Source organism: Sminthopsis crassicaudata, chromosome 4 (assembly GCF_048593235.1).
Source record: "Sminthopsis crassicaudata isolate SCR6 chromosome 4, ASM4859323v1, whole genome shotgun sequence".
Taxonomy (NCBI): Eukaryota; Metazoa; Chordata; class Mammalia; order Dasyuromorphia; family Dasyuridae; genus Sminthopsis; species Sminthopsis crassicaudata.
In genome coordinates, this window is record NC_133620.1 from 4,671,591 (window position 1) to 4,690,678 (window position 19,088).

Here is a 19,088-nt window from a genome sequence, read left to right on the forward strand (position 1 = left end):
TACTTTCGAGGGGCAACGCTAAACAATCTAGGTCCTTGTGTTTTGGCTCAGCCATGGTGCTGGTTAAAGCAGCCAAGCTCAGTCTTTGGAGTGGAAGGAGGGAAGGAAGGAAGGAAGGAAGGAAGGAAGGAAGGAGGGAAGGAAGGAAGGAAGGAAGGAAGGAAGGAAGGAAGGAAGGAAGGAAGGAAGGAAGGAAGGAAGGAAGGAAGGAAGGAAGGAAGGAAGGAAGGAAGGAAGGAAGGAAAGAAGGAAGGAAGGAAGGAAGAAAGGAAGGAAGGAGGGAAGGAAGGAGGGAAGGAAGGAGGGAAGGAAGGAAGGAAGGAAGGGAGGAAGGGAAGAAGGAAGAAGAAAGGAAGGAATGAAAAAGGAAGAAAGGAAGTAAAAAAAGGAAAGAATAAAGGAAGGAAGGAAAGAAAGGAGAGGGGAAGGAGATATTTATTAAGTACCTACTGAATGCTAGGCATTGTGCTAAGCACTTTGCATAGATTGTCTCATTTGAAGCTAATAACAACCCTGAAAATAGGTATTTTTATTATCCCCCATTTCTACAATTTGGGAAATTGAGGAGATGCCCAGAGCCACCTAGCTAATTGTTAGAGGCAGGATTGGAAGCAGAATCTTTCTGACTTTCTCCACTGTGGGATCTGGCTGCCTCCAGGTGGCCTCCGTGGAAGACGATTGAGGAATCCCAAATGCTCAGGGCTTTTTGCCACGGGGAGACTTTTTCCTTTGAAGGTTTGATGATTGCTGTTTTCACTCTGGGACTCAGGGGCTGGACTCATGCTGAGAACACGATTGTAGAAGTGGGTAAAATCTGTAAAATGAGGGAGGCCAGCTAGATGGCCTCTGAGGCCCCTTCCCACCCCAGAGCTGGGACGCAATGGGCTGTCGGGCCCACAAGGTAAATGCTGGCATCCTCCTTCTCCTCAGCTGGGAATGATTGCTTCCTGTTCAAGGGTCTCTCCCTTTCAGATCCTCCCCAGTTCCCTGGTAATGACAATTGTCCTAATAAGAATTCACGTGCAAAAAGTGCTATTGAAAGTATTAGAAGGTACATGGTAGCCATCTTCAAGAATAGGCTAAGGACCAGATGATGACATGAGGTACAGAATGCTAGACTCAGAGTCAGGAAGATCTGAGTTCAAATCTTCCCTTAGAGCCTTCGGAGCTGTGTGAGCCCACAAAGTCACCGAATCTCTCTCAGATAAAGTTTTCTCATTTGTCAAATAAAGTGCTTACCCTCCTGGGTCATTGGAAGGATCAAACGTGATGCTTTGTAAAATGTTTTGCAAACCTTGGAATGCTCTGTCAATGCTAAATTGGGCCAGTGACCCAAAGGGCAGAACATCCTCTTCCACACTTAGCTCATGATGGGTGCACCCAGTCCAACTTCGGCTCTTACCCGGAATCCTGTCCAGAGTGCTGGGGCCTGTCTTCATTCTAACTAAGATGATAACGCCTTCAAGGTGGTCGGGTGACTCTACACCTCCCAAAGGCATCAGATGCCAAACTGCTCATTTCCAAGAGGGGGCAGGGGTGGGAGGAAAGGAGAAAATTTCTTTTTTTTTTAAATAATAATAACTTGCTATTTTTCAAAATATATGCAAAGATGATTTTCAGCATTCACACTTGCAAAACCCTGCATTCCAAATGTCTCTCCTCCCTCTTCCCTCCCCCAGACAGCAAGCAATCCAATACCATTTAAACAATTCCTCCAAACACTTATCATGCTGCCCAAGAAAAATCAGATCAAAAGAGGAAAAAACACAAGAAAGTAACAAATAAGCAAGCAAACAACAACAAAGGTGAAAATACCATGTTGTGATCCCCATTCAGTCCCCATAGTCCTCTCCGTGGCTGCAAAGCGCTCTCTCCATCACAAGACTATTGGAATTGGTTTGAATAGCGTCATTGTTGATGAGAGCCAAGCGCATCAGACTGGATCATCTCATAATCTTGTTGTCACTGTGTATGATGATCTCCTGGTTCTGCTCACTTCATTCAGCATCACCCCATGTAAGTCTGTCCAGGCTTTTCTAAAGTTAGCCTGCTCATTATTCCTTATAAAACAATAATATTTTATTATATAAATATTTCATAACTTATCCAGTCATTTCCCAACTGATGAGTATTCACTCGACTTCCAGTTTCTTACCTACAAAAAGGACTGCTAAAAACATTTTTTTGCACATGTGGGTCCCACGATCTCTTTGGGATACAGACACAGTGGAGGCAGTACTGAATCAAAGGGTATGCACAGTTTGATAGTCCTTTGGGTTTACTTCCAAATTGCTCTCCAGAATGGTTGGATCAGTTCGCAACTCCACCAACAATGTATTTGTGTCTCAGTTTCCTTTCCAACATTTATTATTTTTTCCTATCCTTTTAGTCAATCTGAGAGGTGTGAAGTAGTTCCTCAAAGTCATCTTAATTTAGATTTTTCTAATCAATAGAATTGATTAATAATCAATGTAATCACTAATCAATAGTGATTTAGAGCATATTTTCATATGGCTAAAAATAGCTTTTATTATTTCATCTGAAAATTGTTCATATTTTTTGACCATTTATCAAGGGGCCAATGGCTTATATTCTTATGAATTTGAGCCAAATCTCTATATAGTTTAGAAATGAGACCTTTATCAGAAATCTTGAATGTAAAAAAATTTAAAATAAATAAAATGTTTATTCAAATAAAATGTAAATTTATTGAAAACAAATCATTAAATAATTTTCCCCTAGTTTTCAGCTTGAAGGAAGTGAATTTCAATGTCAAATTAAAAAAAATAATAATCACTAAGTGTGTTTACATGCATTTGAGAAATATTTAACAAAATAAACAAAAAAATGTTTTAATAAAAGAAAGTGTTAAGGTGGACCTCAGGGAAATCACCTGTGTTAAAATGTTCGGTGCAAAGATTGCTGTCTCTGAAGTGAGAGAACAACGTCTTGAACCTTACCATATGGGTAATCTTCCCTCCCCCAGTGACTGAGGGAGAGGGAGACTGGGCTAGGATCTCTGCTGGTCCTTCTGTCTTCAGAGCTGAGATCTCAGGAGAGACGTCACTAAAATAGCTGGCTCTCTAGAAAACCACTTCGTTTTCTTTCTGAGTGCACCTAGCACTCGCTGATGTGTTTCAGCAAGAAGCTGTAGTTCACTGGAAGCTTCAGGAAATGGGAGAACCCAAACGGGAGGGGAGATCTGGGGAAGGAGGGCGTCCATGAATCAGCAAACATTTATTAATAAACATTAATTCATTGCCTCCTAGGCACAGTGCTAAGGACCACAGATACAAAGAAAAGCAAGTACGCACATGGTCTTTGTGCCCAGGGAGCTCCAGTTCTAACTATGTCCACACCAGAGAGTGGAAGAGGGCAGGTATCCCGGTGAGAAGGTGGGGTGCTGGAGGGAGTGGAGTTACCTGAGAAAGGCTTCGTGGGGATGGCTGGCTTTGATCTGAGACTAGAAGAGAACAAGGAAGCCGGAAGGAGTAGGTGGAAAGGGAGAGAATGGCCGCATGGGGGACAGGCAAGTCAAAGGTATGGAGAAGGGAGAGAGCTCTGACCTCAGGACATTGAGAACAGTGTAAGAAGCCTGGAAAGATGAAGGCTAGAGGCCGTGAAGAGTTTTCAAAGCTCCCCGGTGGGGGAGCAGGGTTGGAGCCAGGCGGAGGCAAGGAAAAGCTGCTGGCAGCACAGGAACCCAGGCCAGGGGACAAAGCAGTGCTTGGCAGACGACGGAAGCCTAAGGTTGCCCAGGGGCCTCCAGACTTCCCGGAAGGGGGCTGGAAGACTCAGCCAGCAGAGAGCAGCTAAGAGAGCCAGGTAGTTTATATTTTATCAGTAATAAACTGGATGAAAGATCATATTTTAAATGATATGCCTCCAAGCGTGCTCTACATCACGGTGTTGACAGCATCATTTTTCCAAGAGAGGAGCTAGGAAATTTAAGTAGTTTCCAAGTGGTAAGTACCTTGATTAGCAAGGTACAGCAATATGCAAACCTGCCCAATGAAAACGTGATTGATAGCGTTCCCTGAACACTTCAGCCTTTTATGCCTACGCATTCATTACTCTGCAGCATTAACTTAAGCATTTCTGTCCATGACCTAGGGGGTTCCCATCTCTCAGTGGCCCTCGAGGGTTTTCAATTGTTTATTTGCAGATGGCTATAATTGGTTTCATTGATCCCCAATTGCAGAAGGCATACTGAACTGGCTGGCAGCCTGAAAGCAGGCAGAGGAAGGGCAGCACTAGGTGTGAGTGGCAACGTAGGGGTCTAGAGCAGTGGACAGTCCCCCTCCTCACTTAGTCTTGTGGAAAAACACATCAAAATGACATCAAACATAAGAGCAACACAAAATGATTAACATAAGACATTAGAGGTGTCTTAGTCAAAATAAGTCAACACACACTAATGAAGAATCCACTGAGTCTTGAAGTGGGTCTTACAAGGAGGTGGGATCTTAAGCTGGGATAGAGGGGGGAAGGGAGGAAAACATCCCAGGGTGGAGCTATGGAAGGGCAGATTTTGGACAAGCAGAGTGAATAGCCCAGCTTGGAGGCAACAAGAGTTAATTTTGCTGAAGGTTTTTTCTACCAGCCAAGTTCTCCCTTCATACAAAGACCCCAACTTTTCAATGGGTTCTTCTCTTTCAGGGTGTCCCCCTTAATTTCCTCTGGCCCAATGATTCCATTTTCCTCCTCTACCAACAGCCCACCCCTAATTGCTTTTAAACACTCTACTGGCACGTTTCCTGGGTACTTTGGTTATTCAGTAGATGCTTCAACAGCTAATAAAGAAGGCTTTATTCTGACCTGGCATCCTGATGGGGGGCCTCGGGCTTTCCGAAGGCTCTGGCTACAGCCTTGTAGGCGGGGTAGGGAGTCTGGACACTTGACAATAGCTGTGCGTTAATTCCTTGCTATCCCACAGGAAGGACCTCAGAAGTCAGGAGGTCCAACTTCTTTTTTTCTCTGAAGAAGACGGGTCCAAGGAAGTCAATGATTTGCTTACAATCACCTTGGAGTAACTGGCAAGATAAGAATTTGAACCCAGCTCCTTCATCTATCTATTGCTCCTTCTACTATGCGATTCATAGAGAGTTCATACTCTTAGACACAAAGATTTTTTCGCATGGGAAAAATACAGGAGGCCTTGGGTGTCTTCTCTTTCCTCCCCTCTCCCATAGCTATTGCCTTCCATTTAAATTCGATTTGCCACATATGCACATATTCATTTGCAGAATCTGAGTTCCATGAGGTCAGGTTCCATGTTTCTGCCTTTCTTTCTTTTTTAATAGCATTTTATTTTTCCAAATGTATGCAAATGTATTTTTCAACATCCATTTTTTTTTGGTAAACCTTTGTGTTCTAAATTTTTCTCTTTTGTTCCCTTTTCTCCTCCTCCCCAAGATAGCAAGGAATCTGACAGGTTAAATATGTACAAAACATATTTCCATATTTATCATGTTGTACAAGAAAAAAATCACACCAAAAGGGAAAAAATACAAGAAAGAAAAACAAACAAAAAGATGAAAACACTATGCTTTGATGCACATTCAGTCTCCATAGTCTTCTCCCTGAATGTGACTGGCATTTCCATCCGAGTTTATTGGAATTGCCTGGATTTGCTGCAGTTTTGAGAAGAGCCAGGCCCATCCCAGCTGGTCATCACACAATCTTGTTGTTGCTGTGTACAAGGGTCTCCTGGTTCTGCTCACTTCACTGAGCATCAGTTCATGTAAGTCTTTCCATCTGCTTTTCTTTATGTCCTAAGTGTTTAGCACTATGAGCCAGTGCTCTGGCTCATAGTAAATGCTTGTTGATAATGGGTAATTAGTAGAAATCCTAAAATTAAAACCTATTTATGATTGGAGGATCTCAGATAAAGACACGAGAGGAAGGGCTAGAAGTGACTTAGTTCAACACTCTGCTGTACCTATGGGGTTAATAGAAGCTTAGTTAGTGACTGAGCCGGGATAGAAGGCTTATTGACCTGGTACTTAGCCCTGTGTTCCCTCGTCAGCACCTTGGAGAATACCCCTTCCTTGGGCCCAGCTCTTCCACTAGAACTAGGATGATGGATGGATTTGAAAGCAAGAGATGCAAGTTCATATTCTAGCCTTGCCTCTCACTACGCAGGTAACCTTGAACAAAGCGGCTCAGTTTCTTTCCTTTTTTTGTGAGAAGATAAATTTATTTTGTGATTTATGGTTATACATTAAAATACCACCTTTTACCCAGCCATAAAAACCAGAGACACAAGACGCAAAGACTGGCCCTCCTATTTCTTGTTGGCTCGGGCAGGGCCCATAACATACTGGTTTAATCGCAGAGAGTTGAAGGACTCTGAGAAGTTTTCTTCCCAAACACCAGCATTGTGACATTGCCTCTCAGAGAATTCTGCAGCAGGTCCCTGAGCTTGCTATTCCAGTAGGGAACATGTGACTTCTTATTGCTCAGGGCCATGATGACAAGGAGAGGCTGCTGTTGATGGTCTGGGTCTCCTTCAGTTCTCGATCTGCAAGGTCAGTGGACAAATCAGGGTTGTCTCCCACTCCCAGCCAGGTCCGCTAGATTGAGAGGGGCTGCACAGTGTGAGTTCTGCCCCATGTGCTTCCCTGAAATCTGCAGCTGGGACACACGGCAGCTTCGGGATGACTGTTCAGCTTTTGTCGTTCGAGCCACTACCCGATTCTGCCAACAGGTCCCCGAGGGTTTTGTTGTAAATCTCCACATAGCTAGTTTGGACCTCCTGCTTCCTGGCTCCTGAAAAAGGATGCCTTACAGCTTGAGGGATCAGCCTGAGGTCTCCCCAGGCCCTCCTTCCATTGTAAATGTCTTGCCACAGCCTGTCTGGCCTTGGGCAAGGACGTAACCATCCAGATCTGATTGCACAAACAAGAAGACTTCTTCAAAGTTGTCATTCTGTCTGCTGCCTGCAAGGAACACTCAGTCAAAGGAGAAGTCACGGCAGACAGGAGGACTTTGTCGTCAGATGGCCAAGTCAGGCTGAGTGGAGTGGAAGGCTCAGAGGGTGATGTGAGCTCTCCTGGTAGGGCAGGACAGACTCAGCAACATTCCCAGATGTTACCCGTAAGCCCTTGGAGCCGGCTGTGCAGAAGCCGCTCCCCCATCTCAAGACAATGCAGATGCTCCGTGCTCTCAGCCAGTAGGCTGCCTGGGCTGTGGTCTCTGCCTGACTCTTGGCCAGGGCTGCCACTGATTCTCGGAGCTGTGTCTCCTATACCTCTGGCCAAATGGCTTATGGAAGTCCCACAGCTGTCCCTTCACATCCCAGGCTGGATGCTTGCTAGCTCCCTTCCTTGCTGTTGTAGGGGATACTGCTGACACAAGTTTGGCTGCAGATATGGCAGATATTGCTTCCTGCTCTTCACATCTGTGTGGCAGCTGTAGTTTGCCAGGAGGGAGCCTTCTGGGTTTCTTCATGTTTTTTTACCCTGGGCATAGTGCCAACAATGGGATGAGAGATGGGTATGGTTCCTGTTGTTCTAAAACCTCAAATCCGTGTCTTCTCAGGCTCAGGGGCATTCTCTTTCTCTAGCCTGCTCTTTCTATCAAGGCCTAGAACAGGCAATTGAGGAGATGAGGTCTTGTCTGGGGGCATCTTCAATTCCATGCTTCCCTTTTCCATCAGTGATAACTTCAGCTCCCCAGACTCCAGTTCCGGCAGATCCTAGCTTGGGAGAAGGGAAGGCACCAGGGGGGAGATAGGGCAGCGAGGCAGGGGCAGCACAGGGGGGGTGGAGAGGATTCCCTCTCCTACCACCCAACAGTACAGGGACCCCAAGCATGCACCTCAATGTCCCAGTTTCCTGTACAGTAAGCAGCTGCCAGTGCCATCTGACATTTTAAAATTCAAATCTGAGAGTCTCCAGCCAACGGCTTCCGGCTCCTCAGTTTCCTAGAGGTTAAATGAGGGAGATGGACTAACTGGCCTCAGAGGATCCTTTCAGCTCTAAACTTATGGTCCTATGAGATGGCAGCTGCCATCAAGAGACAAATTTGTTGAATAGAGAATATTTATTACAGTCTGTACTAACTAATGGGAATATAAATGGCAAAGTGAGACCATCTGTGCTTTCAAGGGGCTCATCTGCAGACAGGGGCAAGACATGTAATTTCTCCTTGGTCACATGGCGAATACCATCTGAGGTGGGGCTAGAACTCAGATCTTCCCCAACTCCAGAACCAGCTTTTGTGCGTTGTGCCCTTCATACAGAGTAGGCAAAGAAATAACTATTTGTTGAACTGCCCCTTTAAGTCATGGTCACTAGCTTATTATTCCCTGAATGATGCTTCTCATGAGATCTTAGACCTAAAACTGAAAGGGACCTCGGAGAATGCGGAATACAACCATCTCCTTGCACTGTTGAGGAAAGTGGGACTCAGGGAAGTTCTGTGATCTTTCCCAAGGTCATGGATACTTAACAGAACCAATGGAACTATTCTGAAAGATCTGGATGGAAACTGAGGGAAAAGCAGGATGACATTTTATTTCTGCAGTACCATTTATCCCTCTAAGTAAAGGCTGTGAAAAGGATTCTAATGCCCGTTCCTGATCATTCTGCCAAGAGCCAGGGGTTGGAGAGGTGATTTACTGAAACCTCCTCTGGAGTGCTCAGAGTATCCTTGGATTTCTGAGAACATTTCTGAAGGGATTCTTGCTCTTTCCTTTTTGGCCCTTTTTCTGGTTATGAAAAAGAAGAATCTTACTTTCCGAAGGTTAAACATTTCTAAATTTAGAAGTATAAACACAAGCGAGATGTCTTCCTTCACTTATCCCCAGTCTGGCATGGTTTTAAAAACCCCAACTGATCCTAGACTTCTGCATGTGCCAGTATCGGTTAAGCATGGCGTATTAATGTGGCCAGAGAGACAGAGGGATGCAGTTGGAATCAGGAGGCTGGTGATCCGAGTCTCGTTTCTGACAGATCATAGGTGTGTTGTCATGGGCGTGACTTTTCAGTGCCCTCCGACAACGTCCAAAAGCCTTGAGTTACAGAGGATTTCCTGGTCTGTACTGGGAAGTTCCCACCAATGATGAAATCACAGGTAGCGCATGCAGGTGGCCCAGTGTGGGCAGAACTGGATCTTGAGATAGAAAGACATGTTAAAATCTTTCCTCAGGCACTAGCTTTGTGGCAAGAATAGCATTTACTCCCCAGGGCTGTTCTTGGTGATGTGAAGCACGTTGCAAACCTTCTTGCACTAGGGGGACGTTCGTTATTAATTTACTTGATTCTAAGGGAAATGAACCAATAAATAAGATGCGTTCTTGGAATGCCAGGTTTTCTTCCAGACTCAGTTGAAGAAGAACTTCTTTGTCCAGGAGGCCATTCTTGGTCCTCCCAAGTTGGGAGGGCAGCCATCCTCCCCATTCCCGCAGGACATTTCAATAGGTTGGTAGGCGTAAATACACAAACAAACATATATACATGAACGAATCCATACAGACGCCTCTCCACGTACCTGATGTCTTCCTTTGTCTCTCTCTTGAGAGAATGTAAACTCCCTGAGAGCAAAGAATGAAGCAACAGTTACTAAGTCCCTACCATATTTCAGTCACAGAGAAAGGAAAAAGACAAGTGCTGTTCTTGGAGATGTTGCTGCCTTCCCATTGGGAGACATGCAAATAAATGCAAATAAAATAAAGTGCAGCATGTCTGCACATTTATCACATGTATGTACGTGTGTTCCACATATGTGTATATGTATTCTAGGTGCGCCTATGTGTAAGACGTGTTCAGGATAACTTGAAACTCCTCTCAGTGGGAAGGCACTAGCTCCTGTCACCCAGCAGGTGGTTACTAAACACTCAGTGATGGGTTGATCTCCCGATTCCCTTCCCTTGAGGAGTTTCAATCTTCTGAGTGAAGGGAAGGAGGGACTGGATGAACCCAGACCCCTCCAGCATGATAAACAGCAGCCCCTCCATGATTTATAAGCTCCAGAACATTCTCTGGTGCTCAGTGACTTCCTCAGGGTCACAATTCGAATAAATATAAGAGGAGACTTTAACCCAGACTTTCCCGACTCCAGGACCACCTCCAGACCTGCCACATCACACCCCGGGACAGAGACATAGATTCAAAATAGAACATGAGTGAAGGGAGCCTGAGACAATGCTGTTCCTAGATGGTCTGAGGAAGGCTCCCTGAGAACCTCCGTCCAAGGCAGAGCAAGCTGATGGTTTGACCATTAACCTTGACCTAGGCCTGGGGGGATTTGGCCAGCTTCATGTAGCTGGCCCTGCCCTGTGTCTTTCAGACATCGCAGGAACACATGATCCCTCACCTGAAGGACTGGGATTATTCAACTTCAAATACTTTGCCATATGGTCTCTCTTCTATCCATCCCAGCTTCAGGGCTCACCATGGCAACAGCAAGCATGCTTCTGAATGATCCCAGGATTGTGAAGATGGGCTGTCTGTCGCGGATAGATTGTCAGACGTCCGCAAAGCAAATGTTGTCATTTTGATCAAGTGTCAATGATTTCTCACCAAAATGTGTTCTGTGTATGTGTTGTCTCTCGTACGTGTGTGCGTTGTGTGTCTGTTTCGTTCCGTGTATGTGTGTGTTTCTTTTCTTTTTCCAGAGTCCAGTCAGGGACTTATCTCAGCACTGGTTGGTTTACCTTAATCCTGGCAATGGATGCCTGTTATGGCATCCATGTCTACGGCATGATTAATGACACCTACTGCAAGTAAGATCCCGGAAATCATTTTCGTGTGCCTCCCCTTCCGATCCCTTGTCAAAGTTTTCTAATTCATTTTCTTGTCAGAAATCCCTGAATGGAGAAGGGAGTGATCCAGGACCACCCTGGGCTGTGGCGATGGGACCCTGCAAAGTGGGTGTAAGAGGAGCAGGGTGGGGGGCACAAGAGGGAGGATGCTGATTCTGAGGTCCTGGCTCAAACCCTGCCTCGAATGCTAATGGCCTGTGGGACCTTGGGCACACATTTGCCATCCCAGCCCCTCTAGTCCTTTTCGGTAAATGGTCTCTGAGACCCCTGCCACTACAAATCCAGGATCTTTAACCCTCTGTCACTGACTTCCTATATCCTTCCCAAGTGAAAGGAAGAGCTGAAATGGTCTCTTCTGCTCCTAAATCTGGAATCCTCCTTTTTTCTGGGGCCTTGTTGGTCTGGACTTGTGATGGCAGGAAACCCTTCTCTACTGATGAAGAGAAGTAAAATCAGTGACGTTGTTTGGAGGTCCTCAGGGCCTAAGGGACGATGACACTGGGAGGTTCGATCCTTCAGCTCCCTCCTGCAGATGAGGAGACTGCCCCTTATCTGAGTGCGGATTTGCTCAAGGTCACACAGGTCATAGAACTTGACCCTGGGTCTCCCAATTCATGAGACCTGAAGCCAGCGGTCTGCCTCCTGCTCACACTACCTCTCCTCAGTCACAGAACCGGGCTAGAGAGAAAAAAGCAAGGAAGGGAAGTCAGCCACACTGGGGTGTCAGAAGAATCAGAACTCTTTTTAATCAAGATCTGCTCAGGAACTTGGGCTTAGGAAATTCAGGGACTATTTAATTTGCAAAGCAAGTTCAAGTTTCATCATTTCTCTGGGCTCTGAGGGCTCTGTAGATGGCTATCTCCTCTGTGGTTGTATTCGATCACAAAGGACAGAATGTCCTCGAGCTTCTGATAAAGCTGACAGCTTAACCACAGTTCCTGGAAATTATATTTCACGAATAAGTAAGCAACCTGTCAGCTCTTTATTTAAAATGAGCGAGCTTAGCCACTGTATATCCTCACTTGTGGGGGCCTATTTAATTAGATAATAAAACAAATCCTTCCCACTTTCTCAGGGAAATGGAACACATGCACATCTGTGTATGTAAGAGGCAGAATGTCGACACGTACACATGTGTATGTAAAGTTGTTAGATATTGATAAGCGGTATAGTCTAAATGAAATGGATTTTAATCAGGCTGTCAGAGGTAAACAAGCAAAGAGACCCAGCAAATGTCCCTGGAGGTCATAGGTTTATGACGGAGAAGAAAGTGTTTGCTTCATAGTGGGTGCCAAGAAACACAGAGAGAGAGAGAAAGAAAATGTTTGGAGGTCATAGGTTTATGACGGAGAAGAAAGTGTTTGCCAAGTGGGCCAAGAAACACAAGATCATATTTACACACCCAAATTGGACAGTGTCTTGATGCTGGCTTGCCTCACCTCACCAGGACGATCCCCCATTTTGGGATGACAATGCCTGAGTCTGATGATGATGATGATGATGATGATGATGATGATGATGATGGCATAGTTGAACAGTTCCTGTACTTAAATGGACCCTTCTCCGTGACTGACGAATTTGAGAATCCATTTGGGGTTGACCACGGGAATGGGGGCGGTGTTTTGTTTCTTGTCTTAGGGCTCCACACTCCATGTTGCACTTTTACAATTTAACTGGAATTGAATCCAAAGTTGGTGGAACTCAGCAGTGACCTAAGGGATGGGAAGGGTATCCAAACTCTAGAGGTAACTTCTGAGGTAGCAGTCCCTCCGAGAGAAGCTCACCAGAAAGTCAAGGCTCTTGATGCTCTTCGCAGCCGGCTGTTCCTCCCATCTTGAGGGTGAGTTATCCATAAGAGACTGGGGCAAGGCAAGGTGCCCAGCCCCAAGAGCCTAAGCATGCTAACTGATAACCTGATAGAAGCGCACGAGGGGCAACAGGGCCCTTCTCAGACACGATGCTTTTCCAGAGTGAAATCTGTACGTCACCTCCCCTCTCCACAGACAGACCAAAACTGCAGGGAAGAAAAAGGAGCCACGAGAAAGCCCGGGAAGCCAGAAATGCTAGTCCACCTCGAAGACATCCCACAAAAAAATTGCTGAGTCCAAAATCCCATTCATCTTGAACTGCAGCTGCTCCATTCTTGCTAGCCAAACCACAGAACTCAACACACTTGCTTAGAATGATCTAAATGAATCCTTCAGTCCTGTTTCATTGAGGAGCAACATCTAGAGAGGATGTTTTAACACCAGGAACGTTAACTGCAACACTGTAGTAACAAATACTGTGAAAACTTGCGAGACGTGCTTTAACATCACCCAAGTGGTTGACTAACCCTGCTTAAACATGCAATGAGAAAAACTCAATTTTCTATGCTTTTTAAACTCATGGAACAAAGAAAGCAAAACATATTTTTACATAGATTTGTAGGCTGTCATACTTCATAATGTATATTTGTATATTCCAATTTATATTAGATATATCCAAGATTTTTTTCTCCCTCCTCTCCCTCCCGTCCCCCTCCGCTTCCTGACTCTTCACCCCCTCTCTGTGTTTTGGTTGCCACACACACACACACACACACACACACACACTCACACTCACACTCACACACACACACACGTGTGCATGTATGTGTGAGCATCTTTAGGGGCAAGCACCACCATCATTTCCTTGGACCAAATATCCCCTTCCCCATCCCCTGGCTTTTGCTCTCTCAGGGCTGGCGCAGCCCTCTCAGCTCCCTCACCCCATAAGGACTCTGCGCGTAGTTCTATTATGAAGGAATCTCATGCCCAGATGGCAGCTCTTCTTGCTCAGTATTTTTGTAACACATTTCGGCTTATTTTCTTTGTTGGAACAGAAATTGATGAATTTCACTGCTGTGCAGGGTACTTTCACCAGAATCTAAACCTGGATGGGCCTCCAGACATGCTCCAGTCCAGTCCCCTCACTTTATGTGTAAGGAAGTCGAGACCCAGAGAAGACGCCAAGGGGCCCATGCAGGGTCATCCAAATAGTGAATAACAAGCCAGGATTTGAACCCGGTTTTTCTTACTGCAAATTTAACACTCTCCTGATCGTATATTATCGCAGAGATGGAACTATGCTAAGTGTATTCTCTCTGTAGCAGGCTTCTTATTTCTGGGGTGCCTGACAAGAGTGACCGAAAGGAAGAGAAGACGGAATAAGGGCTGTGAAGTGTGTGATTCCGTGGCATGTTTAGGAGGACCCGGCTCTTGTCCCCACGGAAATATCGGAAATATATGGGATTCCATACTCATATGGTATTCCCACCATGGGAGCGCTTTACTCCAAAGATTAAACAAAACCCATTCAGTAAGCAGCCAGTTCGCAGCCACTTGTCTTGCTCAAAGTCATTGGCAAGGGAGGGTTCTTCATTGAGAGCTGTAGAAAATTAGAATTGTTGCTTAGTCCAATGCCCCTGTTTTGAAGATGATAAAATTAAGGATTAAGGGGTTGCCAAGACAGGCAGGTCCTAACTGGAAGCTGCATATTGACTGGACCCTAGTTTTTCTCATTTCAAGCCCTGCCCTCTCTCCTCTAACCCAGCAATGTCAAATTTATAGTAAAATGAGTCCTGGGGGCTTAACTTAAAAAACCACAGATAACGTTAGCTCTGCTGTATTGTGTTTTTACCGATTTTGTTAAAAACTTCCCTGCTACATCTTAATCCAGTTCTGGCCACATTCATGGGCACCTCTGCTCGTAGGCACTCTGCCCCGTATCTACTACCCCTCTGGTTCTAATCACATATTCCTTGAGATAAGTTAATGGGGAGATTAGCTGCCATCTGAAATAAATATGCATGTACCACAGAGATATTTTCTACATCAGTGGCTTCACATAGACAGCCTTGAGCATGAAGCTTGGTCTTGCCAAGTCTATTTTATGACTTTCTATAACTGCCAGCCCCCCTCTTCTTGACTCACTTTCCATGTCTGAAATCAGGACCCTCATCTCAGGAGGAGGAATAACAGAATTCACATAGGAAGAGTTAATCACCTGTTGATCTTGATGTTGTTGTCAGCAGACCATTTATTCAAATAGAAACTGATTGTTCTTTTTCACCTTGGGAACATTTGCCAACTCTACCCAAGTTTTATTGTTAAGATCTCCAATCTTGGGCAAATACTTGTTTCTCCTTTTTATCTATCCTTAAGCTAGCGTCATTTGCACAGCTCTGAATCACTAAGCTGATGCTTTGATCACCCTAAATCTGAGCTTTCACTGGGGGTGAACTGGCAGTTCTTGGTTTATTTTTGAGTGATTTTCATTATTACTATGAAAGGACATTGGCTTTGGAGCAAACACAACCAAGTGCAGCAGCACTGTATTCTACTGATGTGCAAATTCAGGCAGCCCCATGCCAGTGATCGCTGGCCTGAAATGATCTATTGTGTTGAGAAAGATCTACTTTCCCAATGTAGGGAACTTTGACCAAGTGGGATCCGGATAGAATTATATACTTAGAGCTGGAAAGGACTAAACCATTCCCCCTTATTTTATAAATGAGGAAACTGAAACCAACAAAAGTTAAGGAACTTGTGCAGTCACCCAGCTACAAGTATCTGAGGCAGGATTTGAACCCAGATTTCATGACACCCATCACTTCTGTATACTCTCTCGGGGAGTGCTTGCAGAGCGATTATTCCAAAGTCTTGAAAGGAAGAAAATTTTCTATTTGGGATCCGTGCATTCCATTGTGCTTGACATATTGTCAGTGAGGGCAATATTCTGGTTCAATGAGGTTGACTTTCAGTCTTTGCTGAGGACCGTGGATACAAAAGAACTCTTCTTTGGTTCTTGGAGAGATGTCAAGGCCCAAGGATCTCATTCTGGTATCTATTCTCCCATTCGGGACTGAGATTTAAGAGGCAAAAGAGATTGGGTTTGGTGTGTGCTCTACCCACCCGAATCTTGAGGAAGTCTTCTAGGGTCTCTTCTTGTTTGTGCTGAGTCCCTAAATGTGCTTGGTTATTGCTACAGCTCGCCTCTTTTCCCTGAAACAGCCACTCAAAAGAACCCATCTGGTTTAAATGAGGATTTTTGTTCAGCTTTGGCTCTAATCTTTTTCATTAGAGTCCCTCATTTATGTATCGGTACTTCCCGTTCCTCCTCGACCCACTGCGCTTCCTGTCCCCTTCTGGCCCAGGTTTTTTCTTATTCTATTCCTATGTTGGAAGTCAAGATGGTGACATTTAGAGAGAAAATTCCATTTTCATGCAAGTGTTTTAGCCTTTACGGCGTGAAGAAGCCCCATCTCCTTCAAGTGAACGAGATCTGGTTCAGCATAGAAGCACGGAGGGAATGGATCCAAACCAGAGCTATTCCTACAAATTTGTGAAGTTCATGCCTCCCACACGTGGAGGCGGCTACGCAGATCCAGGCGCTGGCCAAGGAGCAAGGACAACACTTCAACATCCTTCAAATCTGTAGGCAAATATGCCATCCACGGAGATGGAGACTTGCTGAAATCAGCATGGCCCTGTCCCTCTGGAACTGTTTGCTTCCACAGGGTAAACAGTCTATATTTTCTAATTCCTACGGTAGTCTGAAGGAAAAGCAGGGAATTAAAAACTAGAGACATCCCTCTCTAAAGCTGGTCATATGTTATGTGAGCTTGGTAATAAGTAGCGATGCGCTCCATGTGTGTTAAAAAAAAAAAAAAAAAGTTCGAGGTGGGGGGATAAGATTAGCTTTTAACGTATGCGTTTCTTTCCTGGGATCAAACCTAACATTTCTCCAGCAGCATTTCTTTTCAGACCATAAAAGTGAACACAGAGAGCATGTTTGTGGAGAGTGCATTCATACATGCACAATGCACGGGTGCGTGTTCCCACACGGTACCAGGGATCCACAGGTCTGTACTGTGATATATTCCTGTTTATCATCTCCACCTCTATCTTTCCTCGTGGAACGTATGAATCACAGGAAAATCGATCACAGATTGCCTGAGATTCATTGAGTTTCATTCTAAAATCTTGATGCCAGAATGAAGCAAATCACAACGTAGTGTTTAACTAGCTCCCTGAGACACAGCTTTGGGGAAGAGTCTGCGGCGGTGAGAGGCAGCCAGAAGAACAAAAGTGAAGAAGGGAGGATGCTCTCCAAGGGCCGGTTCCCACACGTCAGCCTCCCAGGACGCAATCTGCTTGGCAGATGCTCCATGGCTTGCTCCTTGGCTGAAGTGGCATTGGAAAGCACGGCCTCATCTCATTCACACCGGAGTAAAGGAATGAACAGGAGTTCCATCATTTAAATTAGCTTGTCTTAAGTCGAGGGGAAGCACAGATCGGCCATGTTGCTGCAGTTGTTTTAGTTACTGTGATTTTACAAGAAAAGAATAGGGGCCAGTGTGGGAAAGATACCCTATTCGGAAACGGGTTGACCCCCAAATTTCTTGTGAATTAGTGATTGTAGAGGGAAAGGATTAAGGAAATAACAAGTGGTCTCTGAAATCACTCTTTGGATAGGGTAAATACATCCAGAGGAGACTGACTCTTCACTTCCTTGAGACAAAGGCACTCAAAGCCCTTCCCTGGTGCTGTTAATTGGATGTTAATTATGAGTTCGGCTTAATTTTGAAAAGCCGCTCAAATGCAGTCAGACGGTTTTTCCCTGACATCGTGTCCATTTAACACTTAATGTGGCATGCCAAATGCGAGCACAGATCAGATTCTCCAGAGCCGACTTGTTTAGATGACGGAGCAGAGTGGATCACTTAGAATTGCAGGACCAGGAGGAAATGGGCTGTTTTACACCAGGAGTTCTAATAAGGGAATGGAATCTTAAAGGAAAAGGGGAAAGAACCACAGAGCATTCTTGAGTCCGTGTCTCTTGAAAATTGTTTCAGTGGAGAAATCCCTCCAGACTTTGTGAAGAATTGAAGATCCAGACAGAACCTGGGGCCTCACAATGTGGACCTATAAGGAGGGATTCAGCCAGGTGAGGGAGTGCATCAGGCTGCTTGGCGCGGTGTTTGCCGGGCAGGGGAGATCTGCACAGGTTTGGGAGGATCTCTCTGGTCGATTGTGCCCAATCTTCTGCTCTCCCTGGACAGAGGAAGAACATGCAAAAAGCCTGCAAGCTCCCTCCAGTTCTCGTCATGGCTGGCTGCCATGGTCTCTTCCTGGGCAGATCTGGTTCTTTTCTGAAGGGGGGGGGGGAGGAAATAGGCCCTCCACTGCCTTATTGTTCAGTCTTTCAAAAGACAGCCCCCCACATTGCCCAGATACTGGAAGTTATTGGGGGACCATCCGATGAACCTGCCAAGCAACAGGCCTGTGGCTCTCTTGATTGTGAGGGCCAATGAAATGCTGAGCTGGATGGCATAGAAATGTCTGTTTAGTGCAGAGCTCTGATGTTATCTTTGGAGATATTTATCATCTTATCTGTATATTGAGAAGGTGAAGGAAGAAATAAGCAATATATGATTCCCTTCACAAACATCTTATTGGCTGTTATTATCCCCATTTTACAGATGAAAAAACAGAGGGAAATAGAGGTGAAATAAGTCACTCAAAATCACCTAGCTAGCAACATGTCCGAGGCTAGATTTGAATTCAGAGCTTGCTGACTTCCACCTCTGCCACCTGATGATGGATCGTAGAACCATCTAGGATCTTAGAAGAAGCGCCAGAAGGCCAGAGGACTCACCTAGTTCACTCTATGTCCTTTACAGATAGATGAAAAATGAAAGTTTAAATGACTTGGCCAAGATCTTACAGAACAGGCAGGATCTAAGTCTAGAGCTAGGTTGGAGCCCCAGACCCACGTTGTTTTGTGGCCATGTGGCAGCACAGATCTAAAGCCAGGAAGCTCACAATTTCCTTGGGTGATGGAGTCCGAACCCCCTGCTTTTCAGAGGGGGAGTCCAGCTGGCTAAGTGGCCTGCCCAAGCTCACACAGAGCGGAGTTTCGAACACGTTTCTGGCTCTAAGTTCCTGTATTCCACCTCAGGCCTTGCTTATACTGGTGGAGCCTGCAGTCTCTTGAGGAAGCTTTTGGGGAACATCTGTCCGCGTTAGGAAACTTTTCCTGACCCTGAGCCTACCTGTGCTTCTCTACCTTCCCCGCTCTGCTCCTCTTCCTTCCTCTGAGGGGAAAAGAGCAGGTTTGCTCCACCTTCCCCAATCACAGGCTTCACCTAGGAAGCCCGTTAGGATGCCGATGGACGGCGGCTCCCTTGCCCCTAGACATCTTCTCTGCTCTAACTTGCACATCCTGGATTCCTTCAACTGATGCTTTTAGCCAAAGGTCTGGGGGCTCTTTCCTGGACGGACTTGATTTTACGCAT

The 19,088-nt window shown here is 45.4% G+C and overlaps 1 protein-coding gene and 1 pseudogene across 2 annotated transcripts in view; one reads left to right on the forward strand and one right to left on the reverse strand.

The window, feature by feature from the left end:
• The window catches only part of ST6GALNAC3 (ST6 N-acetylgalactosaminide alpha-2,6-sialyltransferase 3), a 460,411-nt gene that overhangs the window by 291,423 nt on the left and 149,900 nt on the right, over positions 1-19,088 (forward strand). Inside the window, exon 3 of one of the 2 annotated variants that reach the window (XM_074265592.1) lies at positions 10,622-10,765. The exons of the other annotated variant lie outside the window; for it this stretch is intronic. Coding sequence (XP_074121693.1) covers positions 10,622-10,733 — 112 coding nt within the window. The 3' untranslated portion in view covers positions 10,734-10,765. Of the gene's footprint in view, positions 1-10,621; positions 10,766-19,088 lie in introns of those variants that run through there. 2 annotated transcript variants of the gene reach the window in all.
• On the reverse strand, positions 6,462-7,471 carry LOC141541291 (kinesin-like protein KIFC1; annotated as a pseudogene).